At 59.7% G+C, this 11448-nt stretch overlaps 1 protein-coding gene across 1 annotated transcript in view; it reads right to left on the reverse strand.

Annotated features, from left to right (window-relative positions):
• Window positions 1–3823: 3823 nt before the first annotated feature.
• The window catches only part of Slc6a3 (solute carrier family 6 (neurotransmitter transporter), member 3), a 35640-nt gene continuing 28015 nt past the window's right edge, over window positions 3824–11448 (reverse strand). Inside the window, exons 12-14 of the mRNA XM_013013853.1 lie at window positions 10502–10669; window positions 6783–6854; window positions 3824–3858 (exon numbers count right to left, since the gene is read on the reverse strand). Of these exons, the coding sequence (XP_012869307.1) occupies window positions 3835–3858; window positions 6783–6854; window positions 10502–10669 (264 nt within the window). The 3' untranslated portion in view covers window positions 3824–3834. The remainder of the gene's footprint in view (window positions 3859–6782; window positions 6855–10501; window positions 10670–11448) is intronic.

An 11448-nucleotide genomic window follows, 5' to 3' on the forward strand; every position in this document is an offset into this window, starting at 1 on the left:
CACACTCGTCACCCCGTGTGAGCTGTGCGGTGCGCTCGCTGACACACTCGTCACCCCGTGTGAGCTGTGCGGTACCCACGCTGACACACTCGTCACCCCGTGTGAGCTGTGCGGTGCGCTCGCTGGCACACTCGTCACCCCGTGTGAGCTGTGTTGCCAGCAGCGCAGTGTCGGCTCCCCTGCCCTCCCCACTGCGCACGGTGCCCGTGTCCAGGGGATGGAGCGATGCTTGTGTTCTCAGCAAGGTGCTGGCCAATGGCAGGCTGTTGCAGTTACTTCCGGGCACCAAAAGTGATTCAAAGGTTCGTATTGGGAGCAGGGCAGACATCAGAGAGCCCCGCCCCACCCCACCCCTCCTTCACTGGTCTGGGACCTTCCAGACCAGCCCCAGCCCCAGAGAGCTGGGCTGAGGAGTCAGAGTGCAGAGGCCAGGGGGTGGTGCTGGGGCCCAAGACCCTTGGTTGGCAAGTGCCTTTGTGTTGGTGCTATGCCAGACCTGCTTTTGTCTACAGGATTTTGCTTTCTACCTGGGCTAGCTTGGAACTCTGCTCTTCCTAATCTCAGCCTTCAAGGAGCGGGGATTACAGGTGAGCTCACCTGCCAGGCACACGGAGGAGAGGGTGGTGGGGCCTGGGGATTGGAGTTCCTGTTTCCTTTGTGGTGTTGGGGATGGAACCCAGGACTTTGTGCACACAAGAGGAGCCACACCCCCAGCCCTGGAGCAGGTTCTCACAGCTAGAAGGATGTGAAGCAGACAGGACTGGGCGGGACCGTGTGAGGGCGGCTGGCCGCGTCCCGAGCTGGGGCTGCGTGGAGGACCTGCGTGCCCCCTCGGCTGGCGGTGCCCGGGGCAGCCGCTCTGGACAGGTGAGCGGAGTGAAGCACCACCGCCGGTGGCTCAGGCCAGGCTGATGGGCAGGAACAAGAAGGGCCACGCGTGGCCAGGGTCCAGTGGCACCTGCCGAGGAACGGTCAAGTCCCACGGACCACGCCTCACACCCTCCCAAGCTCTGCTCTCGGGCTTTCCTACCAGAGCTCCTGCTCCCCCAGGCGCAGGGCCAGGCTTTTCCAGGTTCAGCCGTGGTGGACGGCGTGAGGGTTATTTGTGCTTCCTTGGTGACCAGTAAGGCCGGGCACCTCAGTCTAGGTTTATGTATCCACCACACAGGCAGCTCTGTGGACACCTAGGTGCTGGAGTGCTGGCCCTGGTGGGAGGGGGGGGGCAGAGCGGGGGGGGGTGATGGCAGAGCCGTGAGGATGGGGGCCTAATGGGCATGAGGGCACGGGGGTGTGGCCTCGAGGGGAAAGTGGGATCCCAGTGTCTTTACTTCTCCGCATCCTGGATTGAAATCTCCAAAAGCGCGCGCCCATCAGTGCGTGGCTCCCCCAGCTAGGGCAGGCTGGCTAGCACACCCACCCCACCGGGGTCGTTTCCCACCGGCGGTGGCTCCTCCTGCCCAGTGAGGCCTCCCTGAGCACCTGCTTCCTGAGCGTTTTCTGAGCTGCGGCATGTGCTGGCCGTGTGCTCTGCGCTCAGGCTGGAGCGCCCTCCAGGATGGCCACCGGCCCTGGCCATGGTCCTCTTCTGCATGGACGTCCCCGCGTCCGGGCCTCAGGGGCTCACCGAGCCCTTCTCCCTGCAAGGGGGCTCTGAGGGCCCCTTCTGTCCCCCCCAGCACCGTGCTGGCCTCCTGTGCATTCCGTTTCTCTGGGGCCAGGGAGGGGGCACCCCGGTGGCCCAGCCCCATGTGTGGCCGGTCTTTGAGCCACGGCTGTGCCACAAGAATCAGCAGACTCTGTCGACTGAGCAGGTGCAGGCGTCTGGAGGGTGATTGTGACCTCCCTGCCACACGGGACGGCGGGCCCTGCAGGCTGGGCCCTCCGCCACCCCCACCGGCAGGCTGGCCTGTCACACGAGCCACAGCAAACCTCCTGCGGCTGCGGCCCGCGCTCCGAGGCCACAGGCTGGGTGAGGCTCGCACTCGCGTCTGAGGCCAGGAGAGCCCTGGCCTCTCACTGTGTCCGAGCCTGAGGAAGCAGGGTTGTCCTTTGGGGATCTGAGTGTGTGCTGGGGAGGCCACACCGGGGGGGCACGGCCCTGTGCTCATGCTGGGCTGTTATGGGTCTCGTTTGGGCTGTGTGTAACCAAGCATAGGGCATGCGGAGGGCAGCAATCGCCGGAGACTTGGCTTCCTTCAGGTGTGGCTGGGGCCGCTGAGGGGCCCCAAAGCATCCCTATGCCCACAGAGTGGACAAGAGATAGAGGGCCAGGGCCAGGGACCTCAGGAGATCCTTGGATAGGTCTGATCTTGGACCCCTGACACAGGGGCCTGCCTGTGGGGTCCAAGTCTGGATGTACAGGGAGCCGGCCAGTGCTGAGGGATGGGTGAGGGGCGACATGAAGGTGGACAGACAACAGGGTCCCCTGGTCAGAAAGTATGTGCAGACTGGTTGACACGCACACCGCCAGGGTGACCTGTGGGGACAGGGAGCTGGGCAGCTGTGTGCGGCTGGGGGCGAGGTCTCCAGTGGAGCAGGGGCAGGCAGATCTCCCCCCAGGTGTGAGCTGAGGGCTGAGCACACAACAAGGGTCAGACAAAAACACGGCAATGCGGCTGAGGTCATTTTCCAACACAGAGCTTTTTTATTGTTCACAGGACCCACACAAAGCACTGAGTATGAGACACAAACACATTGACGCTGCCTGGATGTCTAGAGCTACGCCTCAGGAAGAGGCCGAGGCCGACGCCTCTCACAGTCTGGAAGCCTGAGGCTGAGGCGTGCACTGAGCACAGGGCTCCAGTCCTCAGTGCCAGGTCCTTTTGCAGGGGGCATGGGAGAGGCTCCCAGAAGCAGATGGTGGCCAGATCTCTGCGGGCACACGGGAACCAGGCCGGGCTGTAGCCCAGCAGCCCCAGGGCAGATCGGAACATCCACTGGCCTGCAGCCATCACACCCGGAAGGCTGGAAGGCTGGGAGAGCTGGGAGAGCAGGTCTCGGCCACGTTCCTCGCTTGGTATTTGTCAATTACTCTTGTAAACAAACCCCAAGATATCAGCCAACAGGTTTTCAGACGCGGCCCTTGTGTGCTGATCATGAGCTAAGATGCTGCTTACCGCCTTCCCCAGCAGGGAAGGGCCTCCCCCCACGGCACCTGGTGCGAGGCGCAGGGCCACCACTGAGCTGGCCGGTACACCAGGGCCAGAGCGGTGGTGTCTCCTGTTCCTTCCAGGAGTTCCATTTCCCTCAGCTACGAGGAGACAGACTCTCCCAGCCCCACACAGAGCCCTCACCCTCTGGACGTCGTGCGGGCCGAGCACGGCGGCTCACGTCACGGAGCCTCGCCTCACACAAGCTCCGGGACAGGGCTGTGTGCACACTAGCAGGGTTTTCCATTTAATCTTCTGCACAATTAGACAAAATAGGATAGTTGGCTTTTTAGATCTGAGCAAAATAAATGATCCAGGCCGCTACTGAGAGCACAGTGTATTTACAATTAGCAAGGTCCCCGCCCTGAGCGCAGGGAGGACAGCAGGGCCCGGGCTCCGGGTGGCCCTGGGGGAGGGGAGCCTGGCTTCTACCCTGGGGGGGGGGAGGGGAGGGCCTCACCGTGCAGGTTGTGCTGCTCTTACAGAGAAGCTCAGCACAGCGAGTCCTCTTCTGGCGTGGAGTGGGGTGAAGGCTGAGGATATGTCTTATGTCTCGGGTGTCTCAGAAACGCAGAGGAAGGGGTGGAAGCAGCCTTCTTTCCTTCCCTGGACACTCGGGCCTCCAAGCGCCCTGGACGTCTCTGCCGTGGTGGGTGACCTGCCCGGCTGGCCACCTCCCTTGGGTCTACACCAGGAGCCAGTGGCGAAGCTGGAAGGAAACAAGCGCTGGTTCAGAAGGAGGCGGAAGCCACGTGGAGAGCGGCCGCCTGTGGGCCTGGGGCTTCCTGCTGATCGCCTGCCACAGAGGAGCTCAAGGGGCACAGATGCTCTCGAGGGCATGAGGGACGCCATTGACTTTTATAAATCAGTCATTTCCTGGAGGAGAGCCTTGGACCGCATCTGAGCGCCAGGGCAGGGCCTCGGCCAGGGTGCCGCAGGGAGCTGGCCCACACTGGACACCAGCAGCTGGAGGGAAGATCTTCAGGACACATGTACATTCATGGCTGGCTTCCGCAGTGAAACCCCAATGTCTGCTGCTGACTCCCGAGTGGCCTAGAAACACACCCATCCCCCCACCCATCCCCTCTGGACCCGACCATTTCTTAAGGTTCAAGTCCCCCCTGAAGGAAGGATAGACTCTGCAGCCTGCAGTCTGCATGAGACCCCACGGTCGGTAGGGAGCATCGGACAAGGAGGCCGCAGGGTTGGCAGTGCGGCTGCCGGAAAGCACCTGGACTCCTGGACTCCGCAGGAGGCCAACAACTGTGCTCCAACATCCTCAAAACAAGAGCTTGTGGCCGGCGGTGTGAGCCACGCCTGCTTCCAGCCACCAGGGGCTGGTGCTGGGAGAATCACAGTTGCAGGTGGCCCAGGGGACGAGTTCTTTTTGTTTTTGTTTTTTTTGGGGTCTGGTCGTGGGGCCTGAACTCTGGGCCTGGGCACTGTCCCTCAGCTCTTCAGCTCAAGGCTAGCGCTCTACCACTTGAGCCACTGCGCCACTTCCGGCTTTTTTCTTTTTGCTTATGTGGTGCTGAGGAATCGAACCCAGGGCCTCAGGCATGCAAGGCAGGCGCTCTACCACTGAGCCACCTTCCCAGCCCCAAAGGGGACGAGTTCTTGAAAGCCCATTTCAGCCAGCAAAACGCTACTGCAGTGGCCTGTGCCTCCGGCTCCAGGCACAGGTGAGAGTGTAACCAGGGGATCACCTTCCTGACAGGAAGCAAGACCTCTACTGATCAGAACTCAAGAAGCACAGCCGCTCCCAGCAAGCACAAGGCCCTGAACTCAAACTTCAGTACTGCCACACCAACAAAACCAGGAGTTTCCATGGTTTGTTTCCGACCAGGGATGCAGACAGCCCATGCACTGCAGTCACAGGACGCTTCCCTACTGCCAGCTACACGCCTGTCTGTTCTCTTACTCTTCCTACCGTCTGTTACCTAAATCTATTTTCCATCAATACATGTATCCGCTTATTCTATCCTCTATCCATCCATCTATCTTTTCAGAATGGGTTAGGATGGTGTTTATTTTGAGGACAGGAGAGGGATGGGTGGGGGGGGATCTGGTACAGGAGAGGGATGGATGGGGGGGGGGGATCTGGTACAGGAGAGGGATGGACGGGGGTGGGGGGGATCTGGTACAGGAGAGGGAGGGATGGGGAAGGGGGGAAGATCTGGTTACTGTCAGCATTTAGCTTTCACATGCAGCATCCTGTGGCTTATTTTGTCATGTAGACAATGGCCACCTGTGGATAGTGACCAGAGTGTGCTCTGTTCCTGGACCCCTGAATGAAAAGAATTCCAAGTGAGGCCCAGGACAAATGCTCCCGACCGGAGAGGAAAACACTGGACAGCCAAAGGCAAGATCATAATGTGCAGCTGCAAGGCCCTAGAACTGACGAAAACCACACACACACACAGATGCTGCCCACACACCACGGCCTGAGGTGGCACACAGGAAGAGAGCCATTCCTGTGCCTTGCAGCAAAGCCCTAATGCTGGATGCGAGGCTCCCACGCCGGTCTGGGGTCAGGAACAAAGGCTCCGAGACCCCCAGGCCAGCCTGAGGCTGGGGTGCGGAAAGAAAGGGAACGAGGTCACCCCAAGTGGGGCTGTCTCAAAGGGTTTTGGAAAAGCCAGAACATGACCCTAGAAGGCAAGATATTTATGCCAAAAGTGGAGGAAGTGATACACACAAACCCCAGAATGTGGGCCACACAGAGTAATCACCCCAGGAAGTCGCCACACAGAGTAATCAGCCCACAAAGCCAGCCACACTGTCTAACTTTGGGTTAACAAGGGAAATTTGGGTGACTGGATAACAATAGCACATTAATTGGCCATTTAAGTCCCTGTGATATGCTACAGGGGGTTGAGTTGATCAACTGTATCTTAATATTGATTAACTTCAAGTGAAATAGTCACCAGCTTCAAGGATAACTATGAAAAAATCAAATAAAATGTAAATTCCAAGTAGGCAGAGAGCAGAAAATGAAGGAAAACAAACAAAGCCCTATTGGCAGAAAAGTAAATGTAAAAATGGGGCAAGTGTAACTAAGAGAAACAGCAAAATAAAGCGGCCATGTGTCAATAGTCAACAACAAATGCAAGCCAGTTCACCCGAAAGACTGGAGGACTACACTAGCTTGCAGTCCTACAATGGATACCTACATGTTAAAATCACCAGGAGGCTAGGGCAATGGCTCAAGTAGCTAGTGCAGGGCTCCCAGTTCGAATCCACACACACACACACACACACTGTATTTCTGGCAAATGCAAAACAAGCCTGGTGCAATCAAAGTCATCAGACAAATGAATCTTAAGTGGATGGAGAAGAGAATGATTTGGAACCCGAGTAGACCTCCCTTCCTCCTCTTGCTCCCCAGTGGTGGGCCGGCCCCTGCAGATCCTCACGGTTGCTCAGCCCTCCCTCCCCTCACAAAGAGCCCACTAGACTCCTCCTCTCCACTTTCTCTGCCGCCCGCTGGCTGCCCTGTCCTTACACCCAGGTTTCAGTGGCCCAGGTTGGCACTCCTGATGGCTCGTTCTCTGCACGAGTCCTCCTGGCTTCCTGGATGCGGTTCTCTGGATTGTTCAATTCCCGCAAGGCCTGCCCGGCGAGGGTACTCACTGTGAACTGGCGCACCTCCCCTCTGTCCACAAGCTGGCGGTCCTTCTCGGGTGTGATGGCGTAGGCCAGTTTCTAAGAGAGAGTGCGGCTGTTGGCTTTTGCATGGTGGATGTGCAATAGGCCTGTGTCCGTGGGGCAGCAAACCTGTGACCCACTGACCCACAGCAGCTTCACTGGATGAGCTCTGTGCACCTAGAACAGGCCCAGGCTGAGGAGCTGTGTGCGTCTAGAACAGGCCGGGCTGCGGAGCTGTGTGCACCTAGAACAGCCCCGGGCTGGGGAGCTGCGTGTGCCTAGAACAGGCCCGGGCTGGGGAGCTGTGTGCGCCTAGAACAGCCCCGGGCTGGGGAGCTGTGTGTGTGCCTAGAACAGACCCGGGCTGGGGAGCCGTGTGCACCTAGAACAGGCCCGGGTTGGGGAGCTGTGTGCGCCTAGAACAGACCCGGGCTGGGGAGCTGTGTGTGTACCAAGAACAGCCCCGGGCTGGGGAGCCGTGTGTGTACCAAGAACAGCCCCGGGCTGGGGAGCTGTGTGTGCACCTAGAACAGACCCGGGCTGGGGAGCTGTGTGTGCACCTAGAACAGACCCGGGCTGGGGAGCTGTGTGTGCACCTAGAACAGACCTGGGCTGGGGAGCTGTGTGTGTACCTAGAACAGACCCGGGTTGGGGAGCTGTGTGCGCCTAGAACAGACCTGGGCTGGGGAGCTGTGTGCGCCTAGAACAGACCCGGGCTGGGGAGCTGTGTGTGTACCAAGAACAGCCCCGGGCTGGGGAGCCGTGTGTGTACCAAGAACAGCCCCGGGCTGGGGAGCTGTGTGTGCACCTAGAACAGACCCGGGCTGGGGAGCTGTGTGTGCACCTAGAACAGACCCGGGCTGGGGAGCTGTGTGTGCACCTAGAACAGACCTGGGGAGCTGTGTGTGTACCTAGAACAGACCCGGGTTGGGGAGCTGTGTGCGCCTAGAACAGACCTGGGCTGGGGAGCTGTGTGTGTACCTAGAACAGCCCCGGGCTGGGGAGCTGTGTGCGCCTAGAACAGACCTGGGCTGGGGAGCTGTGTGCGCCTAGAACAGCCCCGGGCTGGGGAGCTGTGTGTGCACCTAGAACAGACCTGGGCTGGGGAGCTGTGTGTGTACCTGGAACAGGCCCGGGCTGGGGAGCTGTGTGCACCTAGAACAGACCTGGGCTGGGGAGCTGTGTGTGCCTAGAACAGCCCCGGGCTGGGGAGCTGTGTGTGCGCCTAGAACAGCCCCGGGCTGGGGAGCTGTGTGTGTGCACCTAGAACAGACCCGGGCTGGGGAGCTGTGTGTGCACCTAGAACAGACCCGGGCTGGGGAGCTGTGTGCGCCTAGAACAGACCTGGGCTGGGGAGCTGTGTGCGCCTAGAACAGCCCCGGGCTGGGGAGCTGTGTGTGTACCTAGAATAGACCCGGGCTGGGGAGCTGTGTGTGTACCTGGAACAAGCCCGGGCTGGGGAGCTGTGTGCACCTAGAACAGACCCGGGCTGAGGAGCTGTGTGTGCGCCTAGAACAGGCCCGGGCTGGGGAGCCGTGTGCACCTAGAACAGGCCGGGGCTGGGAGCTCTGGTCAGCGCTCTGTGCCGGGCCCCACCGAGGCTGTGTGGTCCCAGCGTGCAGTCCTTGGAGCCCATGAATGTAGTGATGGGCCTCCTGCTGAGGCCAGGCAGCTGCTCCCAGGAGCCCAGACAACCTGAGCACATGGGGCCTTGCGCCTCCCACCACAGGAACTGTGTCCTCACCTTCTCCAGCAATCACAGCACAGAAGGTCAAACAGCAGACCCTCACACCGACTGTGAGACCCTCACACCGACTGTGAGACCCTCACACTGACTGTGAGACCCTCACACTGACTCTGAAACCCTCACACTGACTGTGAGACCCTCACACTGACTGTGGGACCCTCACACTGACTGTGAGACCCTCACACTGACTGTGAGACCCTCACACTGACTGTGAGACCCTCACACTGACTGTGAGACCCTCACACTGACTCTGAAACCCTCACACTGACTGTGAGACCCTCACACTGACTGTGGGACCCTCACACCGACTGTGGGACCCTCACACCGACTGTGAGACCCTCACACCGACTGTGATACCCTCACACTGACTGTGAGACCCTCACACTAACTCTGAAACCCTCACACCGACTGTGAGACCCTCACACCGACTGTGAGACCCTCACACTGACTGTGAGACCCTCACACTGACTGTGGGACCCTCACACTGACTGTGAAACCCTCACACCGACTGTGAGACCCTCACACCGACTGTGAGACCCTCACACCGACTGTGAGACCCTCACACTAACTCTGAAACCCTCACACCGACTGTGGGACCCTCACACTGACTGTGAGACCCTCACACTGACTCTGAAACCCTCACACTGACTGTGAGACCCTTAACATTTTTTCCCAGCCGGGCGCTGGTGGCTCACGCCTGTAATCCTAGTTACTCAGGAGGCTGAGATCTGAGGATCGCGGTTCAAAGCCAGCCCGGGCAGGAGAGACCATGAGACTCCTATCTCCAATAAACCACCAGAAAACCAGAAGTGGCGCTGTGGCTCAAGTGGTAGAGCGCTCGCCTTGAGCTGAAGAGCTGAGGGACAGCGCCCAGGCCCAGAGTTCAGGCCCTACGACCGACCAAAAAAACAACAACAACAACATTTTTTTCCAGCGGTAAATGCAGTGGAGTGGAGGAGCAGAAGGCAGCCTGAGCTCCGGCACCGTGTGTGTGTGTGTGTGTGTGTGTATGTGTGTGTGTGTGTGTGCACTCACGTGCGCGCACGTGTCTGGCTGCCTTGTGGCTTCTGCTCCACCATAGGTGGGTATGGCCTGCAGGGGGCTCAGGTCACCTTGGTGCCCCTATGGTGGGCATCCCGCATGGGAGGGAATGCAAGTGTTTGTGCACAGTGCAACACACGGAGAGATGTGGGTACAGACAGTCACGTACAGAGACAAAGACATAGACGGGGACACAATAAAATATGTCCACTTACACTTGTGGATACACAAGGCACTTGCACACACACTCATAAACACGTGCAGACACGCAGATGTGCAAGCTCACACACACACATAAACACATATGCAGACAGTGCTTGCAGACACGCAGATGTGCAAGTTCACACACACTCAAACACATATGCAGACACAGGTGCTTGCAGACATGCAGATGTGCAAGTTCACACACACATAAACACATATGCAGACAGTGCTTGCAGACACGCAGATATGCAAGCTCACACACACTCAAACACATATGCAGACACAGGTGCTTGCAGACATGCAGATGTACAAGTTCACACACACTCAAACACATATGCAGACAGTGCTTGCAGACACGCAGATGTGCAAGTTCACACACACTCAAACACATATGCAGACACAGGTGCTTGCAGACACGCAGATGTGCAAGTTCACACACACGCAGGTACTGGGTACACACACAGAGGCAAATACACACAGGGACACACAGCACACAGGTGCACAGGCACACACAGGGACACACTGGATGCTCACCCTCCTTTCTACACCAGTCAACTAGCCCTCTCCCTCCTCCCCTCCCTCTCTCCTCCCCTCCCCCCTGCCCTGGTCATCGCCCTCCTCCCCAGCCTCCTCAGAGCTGAGCCAGGGAAGGACACCAGGGCTGGTGAGGGCCCGTGGGGGGTCAGAGTGTGGCGGCCATCCTGACACCCACCTCTCGGAAGGAACCCGGCAGGCTGCAGAGCTTGTAGGTGGCGTAGATGGGCACCATGGCCATGGAGGAGGTGGCAATGGCCCAGCCCAGCACGTTGGCCCAGTCTGGGAAGACGTAGGCTCCATAGTGGGGCGGTCTGAAAGTCACAATGCTGACCACGACTACGAACTGAAACCGACAGCACAGGGGCTCGTGGCCGCGCCAGGGCCGGGGTGCTGAGCCAGGCGCAGCCTGCCAGCCACACCGCCCGAGAGCTAGACCCAGCCAGGGGCGGATGGGCTGGGCCTGGCCCGGGGAGCAGCTGCCGCCGCGCCCACGTCCCACCCCACCGTAGCTGGGCCTTGGCTGGAAATCTGAACAAAGCACAACTGGCCACGGCCCCGAGCCTTGGTGAGAAGACCCAGAGCACACAGCGGCCGTGGCTGAGGATGCGCGTGGCTGCCCCACCCGGCACCTTCCGCACGGGCCTCCCTGTGAGGCTTGGCTCCGAGAGCCCCTTCCCCCCTCCTCCCTGGTCCCGGGGAGGCCCAGGAGCAGAGGCCAGGCTCCCCCAGAGGCCCTCCAGCATGGGCTTCCCAGCTCTGACCTGGAGGACACACGATCCTCCCAATCTCGGCCTCCTAAGAGAGTTGGGATTACAGCCCTGGGCCACTGTGCCCGGCCCAGGGCCTAAATTCTAGCTCTGTCCTGGTGGCACAGGAGCGTGGAAGGCCTCTCCTCCAACAGCAAGGCTGCCCGAGAGCAGAACTCACTTTGACCTCAATGGGGTCACGTGAGAATTCCCCCAGGGCCCCAGGAGAAGGGAGAGCTGTCCTCTGGAGACCAGAGAGGCCATGTCAGTTGGGATGGCCATGGCCTCAAGCTGTTGGGATGGGCATGGGGCAGGGCAGGGCAGAAGCAGGGGCAGGGGAGGGGCAGGGGAGGGCAGGAGCAGGGGCAGGGGCAGG

Source organism: Dipodomys ordii, unplaced genomic scaffold (assembly GCF_000151885.1).
Source record: "Dipodomys ordii isolate 6190 unplaced genomic scaffold, Dord_2.0 Scaffold21, whole genome shotgun sequence".
In the NCBI taxonomy this organism is placed as follows: domain Eukaryota; kingdom Metazoa; phylum Chordata; class Mammalia; order Rodentia; family Heteromyidae; genus Dipodomys; species Dipodomys ordii.